This window comes from Castor canadensis, chromosome 7 (genome assembly GCF_047511655.1).
Source record: "Castor canadensis chromosome 7, mCasCan1.hap1v2, whole genome shotgun sequence".
NCBI classification, from domain to species: Eukaryota; Metazoa; Chordata; class Mammalia; order Rodentia; family Castoridae; genus Castor; species Castor canadensis.
The window spans coordinates 147,808,313-147,826,431 of record NC_133392.1 but is presented as its reverse complement, the minus strand read 5'-3'; the positions used below and the strand labels follow the sequence as shown (position 1 = coordinate 147,826,431).

Here is an 18,119-nt window from a genome sequence, read left to right as displayed (position 1 = left end):
TGCACATGGAAAGGGTAGTCACTGCGGGACAGGGACAGGGGAACAAGGCTCTTCTGGTGTCTCTGCGCTGCTGCTTTTTTTTTCCTGTGCTATATACTCCCTCCCTATTAACTGTGTATCTAAAAAATGTCAAAACTACAGAAAAATTAAAAGTAGTAAGATGTACAACTATATATCTGCATTTTAAGTTTATCAATTGTTAGTTTCCTTTTTCTCTACATATCCGAAATACTTATACTGATACAATGATGTCAGTAAAGACATCCTCTTATACATAGGGTATCTTCAAATTTCCACAACTTTCCTCAAATGTCCAATACAGCTTTTTGTTGTTGAGACAAGCTGAGAATTGACATTCTGCGTCACGATGTTTCTTTGGAGTCCTCTAATTTACAACAGTCCTATTACTCTTTGCCTTTCCACGACACTGGCACTCATGACACATTCTGACCAGCTGTCAAGGGTTCGTTATCCTTTTCAGGAAAGTGTGGATTGAATGCAAGTATTCAATCTTTGGTATATAAACTAAAGTGGTTTAAGTGTATTCTAGTGGAAATTCATTCACTGTGTCTATATAAAGGGTCAACTAATATCACAGTGATTTACCTTTGCCCTGCTATCTCGTGTCCTCATTGTATGCTTCTTGTCTTTGAGCTCTCAGGCGATGACATCACTGGCTATCTTATCACTTAGTTTTATTTCTCTATCGGTTTCTCTTTGGTAGCCACTGCTCACTTACCTATATTTCTGTATCTTCCCACTATAATGTAAGTTCCATTAAAGCAAACTGTGTGTTTTTTATTGTATATACTAGGGGACATCCATGCAGTATCCCCTAAAATGTGGGAGGCGCATTTTAGGTACTCAATAAAGATACAGCACAGAAGTGAAAAACATACACGGTGAAGTCAGACAAATGAAGATTTGAATCCTGGCTCTGTCTTTTACTACTATGTGATTTTCAGAGTGTAATATATCTTAGTCTTAACTTCCAATCATAGGATTACTGTGAGGAATGTATATAAAAATGTATAAAAGCACTTGAAAAATTGCTAGGAACAAAATAAAGGCTCAATAAATATTAATTTATATGTAGTTCAAAAACAATAGCACTTACTATGAAGGTATGAGAAAATAAAATCCTTCCTTTAGAATGAGCTCTGTAAGTTCTTTTGCTTAACACACTAACACCCTGAAGGGACTGAGACAATGCAGTTTGTGTTCTGAAGTTAACAGCCTGGCTTTGAATCCTAAAATCTGTCACTTATTACCAGTATGGTCTTCAGCAAGTTATTTTGTCTTTGCATCTCAGTATTCTTACCTGCAAAAATGGGTATTCTAATAGTATCAGTTTTGGAGGGTATATGAAGATGGCATGAACTAATACATACACAATATATGGAGCTACACCTAGGTCACAGCAGCCCTTACTAAATGCCTAGCAGTATTACATAGCACTCATAACCACTCTGCAGACACAGCTGGCATGTACACTGTGTGATACAATTCTGATGCTGCAACTGCTCCTTCCGTGCCACAAGCCTGGCTGAGGGCTCATGATTGGCCACAGGTTTTCTTGTTCCTCTGAAGTGTTAACATGGTCTTTTTCTCCCTCTACCTCCAGCTTATTACAGGGTCAGATTTCTCTCTTTCAGTGTTTGTCTCTCACATGCTTCGAATTATGTCTGAAGCTAGTTTCCACTGCTCCCTTCCTATTGTTCCTAGTTTTCACCTGTCATAGCTCTTTCTCCTAAGTCATTCCCATTGCTTTATATCTGTGCAAGAAAAAAACAAAAACAAAAAACTGTGCTGCCAGCTTACAAGAATGTGTCTCACTTTTCACGAAGCTAGCTAATATTCTCTGGCTCTTTTCAGTTAATACTTGTTCATTTTTCTGCATTTCAAGGGTTTCTGCAAACTATTCCTATGTACTTTATTCATCATCAAACCTTTTTGGCTACCTCTGGATTCTGGAGAATTTTAGAGGTTTGAGGGCTTTAATAGGCTGGATGATTCTTGTGTACAGAAAGCAGATAAAGACTAGATTGCTGAGAAAACAAGTAATATTGAAAGAATGCCAAAACAAGAGTAGTTAATATAGAGATATTATCTGATAAATATTTTAACAGAGAAGACATTTTTCAGACATAATCCTTTCCTGACTTTAGACCAGTAAACTAGATTCCATTATATGATCTTTCCAAGACCCTACAATCTAAATAACTGTTTGTGGAGTTGTCTGTTTATGGTCTGTCTCTGCACTAGACTGTGGTTCATAATGTAGGTGGCAGGTCTAGCTTACTCAGCAGGTTTTTTTTTTTTTTTTTTTGTGGGACAGATGTTTGAATTCAGTGCACTGCACTTGCAAAGCAGGAGATCTAATGCTTAAGCCACACCTCCAGTCCATTTTGCTCTGATTGTTTTGGAAATGTGGTCTCATGAACTATTTGCCTGGGCTCAATCCTCTCAATCCTCAATCCTCAGTCCTCCCAATCTTGGCCTCCCAAGTAACTAGGATTACATGCATAAAGCACTGGTGCCCAGCTTCACTTCCACAATAAAATGCAGAAAGAGAAGAAGGGTAAGTCCAAAGACATGTCATGAAATGTTCCACATAGGCTGTCTGATTCTAGAACACTGCTGTCCCTCTGTGCTTCAGTTTTCCACTTATGAAATAAAGGAAAAATGATGCCAGCCATACTTCAAGATTAACATGAAAATGATGACAAAATGACTGCAAAGACCATGATAGGCATAACTGGGTGCTAGGAATGTCTCATAATGATAAAGTGTTAGTTTTTATTGACTAATATCAGTCAATTTTGTTTTTCCTTGTTAGATTGGATTGGCCCATTACTCTTTCCACTACTCTATTTTGTCATAGTGTCAATTTAAAAGACACTATGGTAGAAATGCATCAGAGTTAAGTAAACTGAATCTTGTAGGATTGACTTTAAGTCTCACCAGTTCATAATGACACTTATTTACACCATGACCAAGTAACTATGTCTCTCTGCCACAGGGCTATCTTACTGCTTTTTTTCCTTCTTAAATCTTATTTACCTTAAAATCATTAATGTGTAGAAATTCATCAATGATAGATCTGGACTTCCTCTCCATCTCCTCTTCTGACAATGCAGACTTGTCAGGGGCTGACATTGCTGAAATTTCTGGTTTCAATACTAGCAAGATAAAAAAGTTAGAATTATAATAAAAATGATAAAAAATACCACTAAACTGCTGAGATTATGGTTGATACTTATGTGTTGTTACATGTGTTTTTCAGTGGAGACTATTAGTTCAAAAGATGTTAGTTTAAGAAAGCAGAATACAGAAACATTATTTACTTATTTATCTTTTTGCGGTACTGGGGTTTGAACTCAGGGCCTACACTCTGAGCAATTCCACTAGCCCTTTTGTGTGATGGGTTTTTTTCAAGATAGAGACTCAAGGAATATTTGCCTGGGCTGGCTTTGATCTGTGAGCCTCCTGATTTCTGCCTCTTGAGTAGCTAGGACTACAGGTGTGAGCCACTGATCCCTGGCTGGAAACTTTATTGTAGAATAGATTTACACTAAGTACCTTCATAGCCTACATCAATTAATAAGATTTGGGACATTATAAAACTTTATAATTAGAGTGTCAACATTTCCTTCTGTATGTGACTCCTCCTACTGTTTCAATGATGAGGCACAGATTATGCCCTGTATAGCACATCTCTGACCATACTAGCCTATGGCATGGATTTGAACATGCCATGGCTCCTCCCACCACAACTTTGCTCAGGGTGCTCCTGTGCTCTTCTGCTCTGCCATCTGTCCACTATAAACCTGTTTCATCTCTACTGATCCTTTAGGTGAGGAAAAGCTTCATCAGACATTAGCCTAATTCTAAATGTATCATTGGTTTTTTTCCTTTTTGCTTTTGTTGTGGTACTGGGATCTGAAATCAGGGCTTTGTGCTTGCTAGGCAGATGTTCTACCATTTGAATCACAACTTTAGCGCCCTATACCGCTTTTCTTGCTTTTAGTTATTTCTTTAGATAGGACCTTAAGCTTGTTATCTGAGGCTAGCCTTACACCTTAATCCTACCTATATTTCCCACACAGCTGGGAGACACCAGCATATTCAGCTTGGTTGTTGAGATGGGGTCTTGCTAACCTGTTGCCTGAGCTGTGATTCTCCCAATCTCTGTATCCCAAATTGCTAGAATCACAGGCATCACCACCACGACCAACTAGTTCCCTCGTTAAGTACCTCACAGAACTAAATTCCTTTCCTTCATAGACATTTTCCCAGCTTGTATCTTTTGTGGAATAAGTTGATAGAGGCCTTCCTGTAATTCTAGTGTTAAAGTAGGTACACTTACCCTTTTCAACAGATGAGAAAACTGAAACACAGGTTACAAACATGAAGTGTTATTCACAGCATTAGCTGAGCAGGTCTTTAAGCACTAAATACATACTAAACCCACCCAGGTTACCAGGGAAGACAGAGGCAATAAAAGACAGACTTAACACTTCTCTTTTGTAAAGCAGCAGCTTCACAAACTTGAGGGGCTTCACACAGCATGTGCACTCTAGCAGCAATGTGCAGTGGGGTGTCTAAGGGGTTTGTGGCAAACTCAATTGCTTTATATACAGAGAAAGAGAACCTTGTTACTGTAATATTTATCGAGCCCTAAGTTCAAACCCCAGTACTGCCAAAAAAATGAAAACAAAACAAAACAAAAAACATTTAATGGAGAAAGGCAAAAATTTAAAAATTGGTGAGCAAAGGCACTCCTAGGGAATCAGAAGGAATGAGAACATAAAAAATAACCAGGCTGCCCAGTAAGTTTCAAGGGACTAAAACATATGCTATATTGTGTTGATTGTGAATTCTACTCAGACACAAAGTCTTTGCATTTTTTCTTCCAAATTTAAGACCAGTGATCTTTGGCCTTACATATCTGTCTTTAGAAAGTCTTGCATCTAGTTGGGTGTGGTAGAACATTCTTGTAATAATAGTTAGTTGGGAGACAGAGATCAAGATGTTCATAGTTTGAAGCCAGGCCCCACAAAAAAAAGTGAGACCCCATTTCAACAAACAAACCAGGAGCAGTGGTTTAAGTCTGTAATTCCAGCTACATGAGGGATAGGTAGGACAATCAAAATCCTAGGGTGGACATGAGACCGTATCTGAAAAAATAATGAAATCAGAAAAGCACTGGTGGCATGGCTCAAGTTGGGGAGTGCATGTCTAGCAATAGTAAGCACAAGGCTGTGAGTTCAAACTCCAGTCCAAAAACAACAACAACAACAAAAAAAAAAAAAAAAAAAAAAAAAGAAAGCAAGCAAAGCTCTCACCTGCCTCCCTCATTTTGCTTCGGTCAGCCTCTGTGCTACCCCTCTCCATGTCCACCCCTCCCGTAAGCTGTTTCACAGTCTCCAGCATCTCTCTCCGCTGCTCTTCTTGAGACTGGTTGTCCAGCAGGTCTTTGCTGCTTCCGCCCCTCATGAAGGTGTTTGGACGGGCTGCCACAGATGGAAGGGGCTTATCATTCTTCTCCCTGCCCATGCTTCCACGACTTAAAAGACAAAACAACACTTTTCAAAAGAAGACAATCCTATCCTCTTTACCTTCATATTGTAAAATAATATTAAAAGTAGGAAAAGTGATTTCCAAGATAACTTTAGATGCGAGGAATCAATTATATTTCAAAGTATAATTACACATATAAACATAAAAAGTCAGAGTGATTTAAAGGGAGTATTTATTATGGTGTTTTATTTCTTTTCCTCTAATGGTAAAAAGCCAGTATTTAAAATGCTTATTTTTAATTTTAGGTTTCTCTCTCTCTTTCCTTCTCTTCTGGTGCCATCTTGAGCATGCAAAGCACATGCTGCACCATGGAGAGCTACTCCAAGCCTATGCAAAAATTTTAAATATCAATACTATTTCCTTACATTAGTTCATAAAACTCTTTTAAGAAAAAAAAAAGACAGATAAAAGCATATGAGCTAAATGAATTAAAGGGAAACAAATGTCATAAGATCACTAGTTACAAACTATGTGATGATGCTGTAATTCTTGAAGAACTTCAAATATATGGAAATTATTTGAGAAATAAGTAGAAGCAGACTTTGAATAGCCAGAGTCATATACTGTATTCATTTTAGGAGAGACTCTGAATGTCCCCATTTATTCCTCCTTTGGACAATTCTAATCAGCTAGGCAACCAGTTTGTTGGCTCATGGCAGTTCGGAAGCAGCAAATTAGAAGGGATATGAGAGGAAAGAGTCAAGTTGGACAAAAGACCAACAACTATCAGAGAACATATGCAGGGACCTGAAGAGCACAGCTACCAGGGGAAATGCAAGGCAATGTAAAGAGCCACAAATCCCTCAACAGCACAAGTGACACTGAAGAACAATCCAAGTGCTCCTTAAAAGTTGTGCTAAGAAGCCCAGGGAATGAGCAATGTAGTTTGGAAAGTCTAACGAATGAATCTCTCAAAGTAATAGTAACACAAAAGGTTGTGAGCTCAAAGAAACTTCAGCTCTTCAAATGCTTATCTCAAAAATTTTCAGGCTGGAAGCCTGGTTCAATCAGTAGAGTGCCTGACTAGCAAGCATGAGGCCTTGAATTCAAACCCCAGTACCACCAAAAAAATTTACTCTGTCACTGTGCTATATAGGTCCTCCATCATTCTAGGTAAACCAGACAAAAGAATGCTTGACTGTGTATATGTATGAAAATGTCACAATGAAACCCATTATTTTGTACAATTAATATATGCTAATATAAAAAAAGAAAGCCAATAGAAAAAAAAAAGCAAAAGCAAGACAGTACATTAGGCATAGAGACTACAAAAAATTACAAAACAAGCTAAATACAAGTTGAATAACAGTGTGAGAAGCACATGGTGGGCTGTCATGTTCCTTAATCCACATGCTTCTGAGTCCAATGTTATACTATGGCATGCTAGCAGTAGCTTGGAAAACCCTAGACACATCTATGGTGCTCTTCAAGTTGTCCCGGCTTTCTTAAGGAAGAAATTATTATTATTGCCAGATAACCACCTTTCTCTCCCATCCCTTCCCAAACACAATACTCAATTATGTTCCTACCTTAGAGATTATAGTGTGTCAAGATTAAAGAGAGAGACCAATTTCAGGGATGAAATGAATGCATTCATAGGATTATCATTATAATCCATGTAAATGTGAGAGAGACAGGAAGACATATTGACAAGCAGGACAGCCTTGAGTAAACATGAAAAGTATGACTTTTACCTGGTTAATGTCCTCCGGGAATCAAACTCTAAAGGCGTGACCGATGAGGACCCAGATGGTGCTGGAGGTTGCAGAGCAGAAAATCTATTTAAACTGGAAGCACTTGACCGTAAGGCATCTATAGTTGTTGAGAATTTAGAAAGAAACAAAACAAAACAAAACAAACCACATGACTAAAATGCAGATACTCATTTACTTCTATCCTTGGGTTATGGCCCAGAACTAGGAATTTATTTTATATTATTTTTTAAATGTTTGCTATGGATCTCATCACGTTTTCCTGGGGGGGGCCTGAACTCCTGGGGCTCAAGTGATCCTCCAGGTACTCGCAGCCATTCCTGGACTGAGACCAGGAATGCCTAGGAAGTTCTGGTGAGGGCTGGTGAAGGAGCTCAAAAGTGCCTGCCTGGCAAGCATGAGGCCCTGAGTTCAAACTTCAGTGCCACCAAAAACAGGTTCAAATGATACCAATCTCCTAGTCCATCTGCCATACTCGAAAAAGTGAAGCATTACAGGAAATCTAGATGGGAAAGAAGCATTTAGAGATCTTTGCTTATTACAATTTTCACTTTGATAAACACATATAAGTTTTATTTAGAGAAGGGCACAGGGACAGGTATGGTAAACAGGAGGGAAGCAGACCAAAATAAACAACAACTTAACCAATATAAATACTATGATCTCATTTATGTAAAATTATGCATCATTCATTTTAAATGAATAATAAAATTTTTTAAACTTAAGGAAAGTAAGACAGTGGTGGCTCATTCCTATAATCCCAGATACTTGGGAGGCAGAGATCAGGAGGATTGCTATTTGAACCTAGCCCAGGGCAAATACAGTTCACAAGATCCTATCTCAAAAAAATATCCAACACAAAAAACGGCTGCTGGAGTGGGTAAAATGTACAGCAGGAATGACTTCTACTGATCTATGAAATAGTAGGATATCTATGGTTGGTAAGAGTTAATTGAATATTTCAAAACAGTTCTACAAAAGATTTTGAACATGTCCAACACAAAAAAATGACAAATGTTGGTAAATATGCCAATTGCCCTGATCTGCTTGTTACACATAGTGTACATGTACTGCATATATGTATGTATTCTGTAGATACATACAAATGCTATATACCTATTAAAAAATTTTAAGGCAAGCCTGTGGCGCAGACCTGTAATCCCAGCATTTGGAGCACCAAGGCAGGAGGATCACAAGTTTGAGGCCACTGTGGGCTACATTAGAAGATCCTGTATCATAAAACAAAAAAGTAAATAAAATAAAAATTATTTAAAAATAGCTTAACTGAACTGAAAAATGTTTTCAAGTATTTTAAAAATCTAAGAATGCTTACTGAAGAGGAAGTCTTTTGTTTATGTTAGAGTGGACCACCAATAAATGTTGAGCATAACTGGTCTAAAGTCATCAATGCCATGGGAAAGCAGCTTAGGCCAGAGGGCAACTCCACACATACCAGTCTCGCTTGCCTTTGCTCCACCGCTGCTGCCTTTTCCCCAGCTGCCCAGCTGTGCTTTTGGTACCAGTTGAATTTTCTCATCAATTGTGGGCTGTAACATAAGTTGCTACAAGTCACTTATAGGAAATATTCCAGAAGAACAGTTTTTCTTTTATTCTTTTCTTCTTCAATATAGAACTAATTTTAGCAACATAATTTTGCTTGGAATGCAAGTTTGAAGAAACATAAATTGATGCTGTTCTCTTGAAAGTGGGATCCCTATAGGCTCTACGCACTTCCTTGGACTTGACATAGTATGAAGACATGGGTCTGAAGAAAGTACTCAGGTCCCTCTAGTTAGGGAGGGTTATTAATTTGCCAAATGTGATAAGGAGGTGCTAAGGATTCTGCTTGTAGAAAAAATGATGACCAGTAATTTCTTTTGTAAAAAAGGAAAGCACAAGTACTAAAAAATTAACTAATAAATCTGTTACATTACTGTAAAAAAAAAAAGTCAAAAGACAAAAATTTTATGTTGGTGCCAGGGAATGGGTTTGGATGTGAGTAGGCAATAAAGAGGCATAAGAAGAAAGCACAATGGAATGCTAGACAGGGAGTAGAGGGAAAAGATGCTTGGTGTTGCTTACATTTAACCTCCAAGCAAAACTTCAGTAGAAATGAACAGAATACACTGTAATACCACAAAACACATATAAAAGAATTGAGTTCTTTATAATAAAGGTATTTCTATATGCTGAAAACTAGTAACATACTGCCTTTCACACAAATCTCTTCTAAATTAACAATGAATATGTTTAGTGGTTTGAACTTTTCCTAGAATACTTACATAGAGTACTTACAGTACAACTACCCAAATACATAAATTATAACAATTTATATATTTTTAAAATCTTATGGTACTGATGTCAGAGGTTTGATAGTAGCACTGCTCTTTTCTTACGGTGTCTAAGCACAAAGTGTAATATTTAAAAGCATGAATTTCATTATTAAATATTGATAAAATACTAAAGATGATGGAGCCGACACTGGAAGAATTCTTTAAATATAAGATTTTAGTTGACACTTTTTTTTGCTGGAAATAGAGATGAAAAGGTATCAAGTTGTATTCACCAATGGAATTCCTGCTCTGAAAAGAACTAGAAGAATGTACCAGATTCTGAAAAGAACAGGATCCTAGCTAATCATATCAAGGAAGATCCAGGGAGAATTTTATCTTGAAACAAAACTTTGACAAAACTATGAAGATACAAACAGCTCGTTTTATTCTTTTTCCTTTTTTTTTAAGACAGGGTTTTGTCCAGGCCGGCCTCGAACTCACTTTGTAGCGTAGGCTAGCCTCAAATTTGCCATCCCTCTACCTCTGCCTCCTGAGAGCCGGAATTATAGACAAGAACCACCACACCTGGCAGAACTTTTTTTAATGCCCTGGAGATTGAACCCAGGCCCTCATGCATGCTAGGCAAACACTCAACCACTGAGCTACGCCCTCAGCCCTGTCTGATACCTTTTTCCATTTGATATTTTCACATTAGCTTTACTAGATGCCTCTAGTACTCTGCTAGCAGGATGCCAATTTTCAGAACTAGGAAAAATGTAGGAAAAGATCAAGTAACACTTGCAAATGATTTGCAAAACTTATTAGATTGTGGAAGTTTCCATTTTTACCAAAGTTAATTACAGTTTCTCTACATTCTCTTAAGCTCTTCACTCTACTTATAGTTACCAACTTCCATTGGTGAAAACATCTGCTTAAGAGAAATTTCTTTCTTTTTACTGCCCAGGAATTCTCAAGAGAAAGGAAGGTAGAAATATACTAAATCTTTACTGCAGAATGATTTCTAGTAGGTTCTCTATGATTTCTTTAGGCCTTAGATATGGAAAACTGGTCATTCCTTTCTTTCTTTCTTTTTTTTTTTTTTAGAAGAGATACTTCTTTATTGTGGCTCACACCACAAAAGACTTTAACACATTAAGAAATATTAAGAGAATTTATTTCTTCTTGATAGACTACATGCGCTACTCCTTATTTACCCCTCCCCCGCCAAAACAAATGTGAGGAAAGGGATAGAGGGGGTATTCAATCTCAACATTTTAAAATTCTGTTCTAGATGCCTCTCTACAACATACATCATACTTTCCTTCACACTTGAAGGGAAAATTCCTTAAGAGTTCACCACATTTGGGTGTTGTTACTTTTACCATAAGCATTTGTTCTTCTATAAGAAGTATGTCTCTAGATTCAAACCACAGAAATGTCAATGATATTTCCATGATATAATTTTCACATATGAATTGAAATGTGACATGATGTATTGATAGCTTAGCGATTATTTTTCCCCAGACTCATGTATTTGTAGTTGATTTCAGATGTTTGGTAGTGGTGATTGTAAGACTTGAAGTATTCCATGAAAACAACATTCATGCTGATATCATGGTATCATAAAATTACATTTTCTTTTTTTAAAATTTGTTTTTAACTTTCGCCTTCAAGGGTTACCTTCTTCTTGCTGCTCTGGCCAGTGGCCTTTTTCTGTTTAGTTTTAGCTTGCTCTAAGAAATATTTTGGAGTTGTACTAATACTCTCCCTTTCCAGTGGTTTCTTAATCATTTTTTTCTTTTGTTTGCTTAGCAATTTCTGGAAACCTTTTATGTATTCAGGTACAGGACATCCAACCTGCTGTATGACATTGGCAACACTTCTTAATAATGGTTTATCATCTTCAGTAAAAAATGTAACAGCTTTTCCTTTATGCCCTGCTCTTCCAATTCAATCTATTCTGTGGATATATTCCACTGAGCTGGTTGGGAAGTCGTAATTAATCACCACGTTCACACCTTTAAAATCAATGCCTCTTGCAAGCAAGGCTGTACAAATAAGAACCCAAATTTTTCCTGCTCTGAAGCTGTGGACTGTGTTCTCTCTCTGTTGCTGTGTTCTTTCTGCATGAATAACATCTACATTAATACCTTCATATATAAGCTCATGAAAAAGTTCTTTAGCCCTTTCAATGGACTGAACAAAAACAAGAACAGGTGGATTGAAACCCTTTTTAACAAGTTCTCTCATGGCCAGACGTTTTCCAGTCTCAGACCCGACAAAAAGAAGCTCTTGTTCTACAGTCTCTACTGCAGAATTTCTTGCTCCAATGGATACAGTGATGACATTGTCTAGGTTGAGTTTGCACCACTGCTCAACATCATATGCAAAAGTTGCACTGAATGTAGCTCTTCTGATCTTGTGGGATGTGCAGGCCAGGAAAATGGAAGCCAGCTGGTCTGTAAACCCAGTTTTGCCATCCTCAAATAGTTTGTCTGATTCGTCTACTACCAGCCACTCAACTCTTGTTAGGTCTATCCCTGGTGGATCTCGCTTTAGTAAATAGATCAGTCGATTTGGAGTAGTCACAAGAATATCAAACTTCTTAGATGACTTAGATCCGAATTTCTTGGATGCCACTGCTGCTTTGTTGATCATGTGTATCCTGAATCCTGTTCCCTCGGAGATTTTAATTAACTCTCGGTGAATCTGGTTGGCAAGTTCTCGTGATGGAGATATAATCAAGGCTCTGAAACCTTTATTTGTGGGTTGTTTCAGCTGCATTAAAATGGGAATGCTAAAAGCTAAAGTTTTCCCAGATCCTGTAGGAGCAGAAGCCAAAAGTTCCTGACCATGCAGCATAACTGGAATGGCTTGCATTTGGATTGGTGTAGGCATCTGGAAGCCTGAGTCTAGAATGTTCTGAAGCAGTCGAGAATTAATTTTATATTCCCGGTCAAGTTGCTGAAATGTAGCAACTGGGTCAGGAAGATCAGTTCCTTGAACGTGAGTTTTGTATTTATTCCTGAAGAAATTTATCTTTTCCATTCTGAGCTCTTCCAACTTTTCTGAAGTTAGTTTATTTTCTTCTTTAACTTTTTTATCTTCAATCTTTGCTTCCACAGATGATATCCACTGTATAGTACCTTCATCTTGAAAAGGATTTTCTGAAACCATCTTCTTTCTCTTTTTCTTGTTTGTCTCCCTCTTCCTTTCAATTAGGTTCTCTTCTTTTTTCTCTTCATTTTGGAGTTTCTGGTCTGTTTGTGATGCTCCACACTCACATGAGATAGACTTCTTGTTTCCAAAGAAGTCCAGTCCCCGGAGCACCTCTGAAGAATCAAAGTCGTATTTCCTTTTTCCTACCTGGAATCGAGCTGCATCCGCGGAGAAGCGATTCACGTCGAACTTGGCCCCTGCGCCAAGCCGGCGAAAAAGATCGTGGACGTCCATCTTTACCCAGAACCCGGTCATTCCTTTCATGGTTAGATTTAAACTAGTAAATGCTTCTTCCCCAGAGGTGAGGATACACTGTATAAAATCTGTAAATGACTTGAGGTTAATTAAGTACCTTTAACCACATTTCTGTTATCTTCAGCATCTCATAACTCTAAGAATTAACCTAGATACTTCTATAGAAAACTCTCATAGAAACAAAAAGGACTGACACCAAGCAAAGTATGTAGAATGTGATAAATGTTGACTTAGAAGAAAATATGCAATATAGCTATTTCATATAAGCAATGAGTTCTTTTGAGACTTAATGGCAGGGCTTTCAAGTTGTGTTTTAAATTTCATACACACCTTAGTGATTTTCAGGAATTTTGAGGGGTCCAGTACCCGACTGTTCTTGGCCCCTTGTACAGTGTTCCACCCACCTTCATCCACTCTTTGGACACCTACAAAGAGAAGAAAGCTAGTTTCTTATATGTCTCAAGTGAGTTTGACACTTAAAGAGTGAGCAATATTGTCAACTGAGCCACTATGTAAAAACCAAGAAAGCCAGGTGCCAACGGCTTATGCCTATAATTTGAGATACCCAGGAAGGAAAGATTAGGAGGATCATGATTCAATGCAAGCCCAGGTAAACAGTTTGAGAGACCCTATCTTGAAAAACATTTCACAGGAAAAAGGGCTAGCAAAGTGGCTCAAGATGGAGACTTTATCAAAAGAAAGGTGGGCATAGCTACATGGATTCCTATCAGGGTCCTCTTTTCTGTTCCACCGGTCTTCATATCTGTTTTTGTGCCAGTGCCATGCTGTTTTTATTGGGTCTGCAGTATAGCTTGAAGTTGGGTACTGTGATACCTCCAGCATTGCTCTTTTTGCTCAGTATTGCCTTGGCTGTCTGCAGTCTTTTATGTTTCCAAATGGCTATACTACCAAAAGAAATCTACATGTTCAATGCAATTCCCATCAAAATCCCAATGACATTCATCACAGAGAATGAAAAATCTACCCTAAAGTTCATTTGGAAACACCAAACCTGCTTCTCTCAACACTTCAACTGCTCAGGGAGGAATACTGTTCTCTTTCAAACTTCACATCCAATTGTCAGCAGCCACTGCCAGTCCTATCTATGTAGAATCTTGCCCCTATTTATGACATTAGCAGTTCTGTTTAAACCACCAATGTCTTTTCCCCAGATTACTGTAAAACTTCCTGTCTGGACAAGCTGCTTCCACCCTTTTCTGTTTACATCATGGCTGCTAGTGTGACCCTACCAAAGGACAAGTCAGATATTGTCACTCTTCTGATTCAATCTCCATCTCACTTAGAGAAAAAGACGAGATTCCTTATGAATGGCCTACCAATCAAAACTCTAGTTCCCACTGCCTCACAGTCCCCCGTCTTCTAGTACCCACCCCCATTCCCCAGAGACCCAGAGCTCCAGCCACACTGGTCTTCTTCCATTCCTTGAAAACACTGTTTAGAGCCTTTGTACTTATTAGTCTCTTTGCCAAAAACCTTCTCTCTCCAGTTATGCATACAACTTACCTCCTTTACCTGCTTCACGTCTTTGCTCAACAGCACCAACTTTAACAGGTTCCCAAGCTCCCTTTAAAAATTGCAACCTCCACTCTCCAAGCCTTGCTCTCCCCACTCTCTCTCCTTTATTTTTCTATAGAACAAATTATATATTTATTTTTAGTGTTTATTGTGTAACCTTCCTCCCCAGGTAAGATACAAGCTGCATGAGGGAAAGAATTTTAACTCTCTTGTTAAGTGATAGGCACTCAGTATTTGTTCAATGAATGAATATCAATGAACCCCCAAACTGCCTATCCAAAGGCTGTTTTGAGTCTCACATATTTACTAACTTTCTTTGTGCTAGCTGTTTCTTGTTTTTATGACATTTATATCCTTGTTCTCTTTCTTTACTTGATTTTATCTGTCACTTTTCCAAGAGATGCTTTCTACCTTCAATCATCTGTGGACAACCTCCAACAAATTAGTCTTCAAAATCTCCTTTTCCTTCTTTAAGGAGTTCAATAATAAAATCGTTAGTGCATTAAGTCCTAGGTGAAGTAAGTGCAAACTTTCTTCTCTGGAGGAGTCATCCAACTACACTGTGAGTTCTACTATGTCTGCGATAAATAACAACTGATGGTGACTGAGTATTTACAATGAGCCACAGGCATTACCTTGTGTCAGCCTCACACAAATCCTAGGGACTATTTCTTGTTCCATTTTGCAACAGAGTGAACAGGTGTAAGGTCATACAGCTAGCGTAGAAGAGCTGACATTCAAAGCCTGATAGACTGTCACACACAATCCCTTGATCACTTAACTGCACAGTGCATGTTGTGTCCTATGTTCATCTCAAATACGTTCAAAAGAAAACTGTCATTTGTTCTTACAGAGTTTCTCTTCCAATATTTCTAAACTTCAGTAAACAGACTATTTTCTCAGGTATAAAATGCTTTCTGTTTTGACTTATTTTTTTCATATGTCTCTTCCTTTCTAATCTTATTACTACCTGTCTCCTAGGATTTCAGCAACAATCACATTGCTGAGTTCAGTGTATAACTTTAATTCACTACCCAAGGAGTCATAAGATGGGTTGCTCAGCAGTAGAGCATTTGCTTAGCAAGCACAAGGTCCTGGATTTAATATCTAGCGTCAAAAAAAAAAAAAAAAAACCCAAAGTGATAAACTGAATCTTATTACATACATCTAGTATGACAGTACTTCATTGTTTAAAAACTGAGAATGGGAGACTGGTGGAGCGGCTCAACCAGTAAGAGTGCCTGCCTAGCAAGTGTGAAGATGCGCTACCACTTGAGCCACTCCGCCAATACCCAACACAGAGTTCCTGCTTGATAGTGCAAAGCCCTGAGTTCAAACTCAAGTTCCACGAGAAAAAAAAAAAACCAAAAAAACACTAAAAAAAATGTAGAATAAGCTGGTGGAGGGGCTCAAGCAGTATAGCGCTACATACCAAGCATGAGGCCCTGAATCCAAGCCCCAGTATCCCCCCCTCCTTCCACCAAAAAAAAAGTTTAAAAACCCCAAAAACTTAGAATGGCTCCTTAATGTCTACCAAGCAAAAGTCAAAAGTTCTTCATTTTAGCCAGGCTTTGGTAGCTCACAGTTCAAAGCCAGCCCCAGGCAAGTAGTTCTTGAGACTCCATCTCGAAAATAACTATTACAAAAAAGGGCTAGTGGAGTAGTGGAAAAGCAAGTAGTGTGAGGCCCTGAGTTTGAAACCAGTACCGACCACAAAAAAAGAAAGTTCATTGTAATTCTTCCAGACAAACATTTTCCATTCCTTCTGAACACTAGATTTTACCATCATTAGACTTGTTTTTTTCCTTTTTTACAGTGTATGTTTACTTTAATTTCATGACTGAAATCCTTCTCTTTCAAGTATCTTTCTTTAATGTAAAACCCAGGTTTGAGCATTTCTTCTTGAAATAAGGACTTTTTTCAGCTTTCTATCTTTCTTTTACTCTAAATTTTCAAATAATTTTTTAATATTTAACAACTTTGATGGAGAATACATCTCAAAACCGATGATGTCTTCCATGTGCTTGAGAAATGTTTCCTGGATTAGTTTTACCTTCCTACATAGACTGTGAGCTTTAAAAGGAAGAAATGTATTTTCTATTCTTATACCTCTCTGCATAGAGAGATGTACAATAAAGTCTTGTTGACTACTGCCTTTGAAGAAGTCAAAGAAATTAAGTTTAATTTCCACACTTTCTGCTTTTACTCAATGACTAGCCTCCACATGAACCAGCTTCACTTAACTGCCCAAACACTATTCTTTGGGTTATTCTTTGGTCTCATTTCATGCCTGCATGAAGTATTCTCACATATCTATCTTTCAAACTCCCAGGTTCTCCCAAGCATACAAGTCTCCTGCCCTTACCTGGTCTTCTCTTCTCTTTAGTCATAAGCTGCTGGACCTTCCTTTGCTCTTCTTGTTCTTCTATTTTTGCCTCTTTGTGAATCTGTTCGATAGTTTTTGGCCCTTGATCTGCTCTTCGAGATACCCAATTACACTACAAAAATAGAAAATTAGGTTACCAGTTAGTTTAGTTAACTGAAAATAAAGAAAAAAAAATTTTAAATCTTTACTTTTCACTGCTAAAAAATATAAAATACCTACAAAATCTGGAATGATGAAAGTTTCTCCTGTCTTATAGATGACATCATATTTAGGGTATTTGACTTAAGAAATAAAATTCCTCAACCCTGGCCAGCTCTATTTTACACATTCCAACAGCTGACAGATATAAGAACAGGGAAAGGATTTGGCCCAAGTGATTTTATCACTGTTTTCTACACTTGAAAGGAATAGAGAGAAGAGGAATCAAGAAGGATGAGGATTCCTCAGGATTGCCCTTATCTGTGGCATTACCAGTTAGTCCACAAATTGAAGATGACTGCATTTTCCTTTCTCCAATAACATAATTCTGGTACCCTAACACAAAGTGCCATACAATGCTGCCCTCTGGTTATCCCCTCTAATGAGGGCACAAGTTGTCTCTGTATAATTACACTTCTCAGTCCATTTCCAGCTATAGTCCAGCATTTGATACAAGCACTAGGGGATGAATGGCAAACAGGTTTAAATCAGCATGCAAATTCTGAATAAACGGTAGTAGTTCTGGTAGTAAGAAGGATCCTAAAGCCAGGCACCAGTGGCTCACACCTATAATCTCAGCTACTCAGGAGGCAGACATCAGAAGATCACAGTTTGAAGCCAGGACTGAGCGAATAGTTCTCGAGACCCTATCTTGAAAAAACCCTTCACAAAAAGGGCTGGTGGAGTGGCTCAAGGTGTAGGCTCTGAGTTCAAGCCCCAACACTGCAAACAAATAAACAAAAGGCTCCTAAGGTCACATCTGGGCTTAGAAAGATAAAGAGCTGTCATCAATGCTATCTGGCTTCAGTAAGGCCTACATTTACTTTCAGCTGTGGTACATTTCCTACAGGAGTTAAACTAAGAAAAAGGTGATACTGATGAAGGCTGCAGGTGGTATAAGAAAAGGGGGTAGAAAGCAGCAGTACAGGAAAGCAGTGAAGAAGGAAACATTAAGAT

The 18,119-nt window shown here is 38.1% G+C and overlaps 2 protein-coding genes across 39 annotated transcripts in view; both read right to left on the bottom strand.

Annotated features, from left to right (window-relative positions):
- Positions 1–18,119, bottom strand: part of Eif4g3 (eukaryotic translation initiation factor 4 gamma 3) — a 269,231-nt gene that overhangs the window by 29,016 nt on the left and 222,096 nt on the right. For 24 of the 38 annotated variants that reach the window (XM_074081102.1, XM_074081107.1, XM_074081115.1 and 21 more), the window contains 6 exons: positions 16,944–17,076; positions 13,373–13,467; positions 8,749–8,857; positions 7,278–7,395; positions 5,349–5,569; positions 3,064–3,182 (listed from right to left, as the gene is read on the bottom strand). In XM_074081102.1, the coding sequence (XP_073937203.1) occupies positions 3,064–3,182; positions 5,349–5,569; positions 7,278–7,395; positions 8,749–8,857; positions 13,373–13,467; positions 16,944–17,076 (795 nt within the window). The remainder of the gene's footprint in view (positions 1–3,063; positions 3,183–5,348; positions 5,570–7,277; positions 7,396–8,748; positions 8,858–13,372; positions 13,468–16,943; positions 17,077–18,119) is intronic. The other 14 variants (XM_074081117.1, XM_074081088.1, XM_074081098.1 and 11 more) reach the window with 1 other exon arrangement.
- On the bottom strand, positions 8,864–13,360 carry LOC109689690 (probable ATP-dependent RNA helicase DDX52). Its single transcript, XM_074081120.1, has one exon. It carries the CDS (start codon positions 13,049–13,051, stop codon positions 11,519–11,521), a length of 1,533 nt encoding a protein of 510 aa, XP_073937221.1. The 5' UTR covers positions 13,052–13,360; the 3' UTR covers positions 8,864–11,518.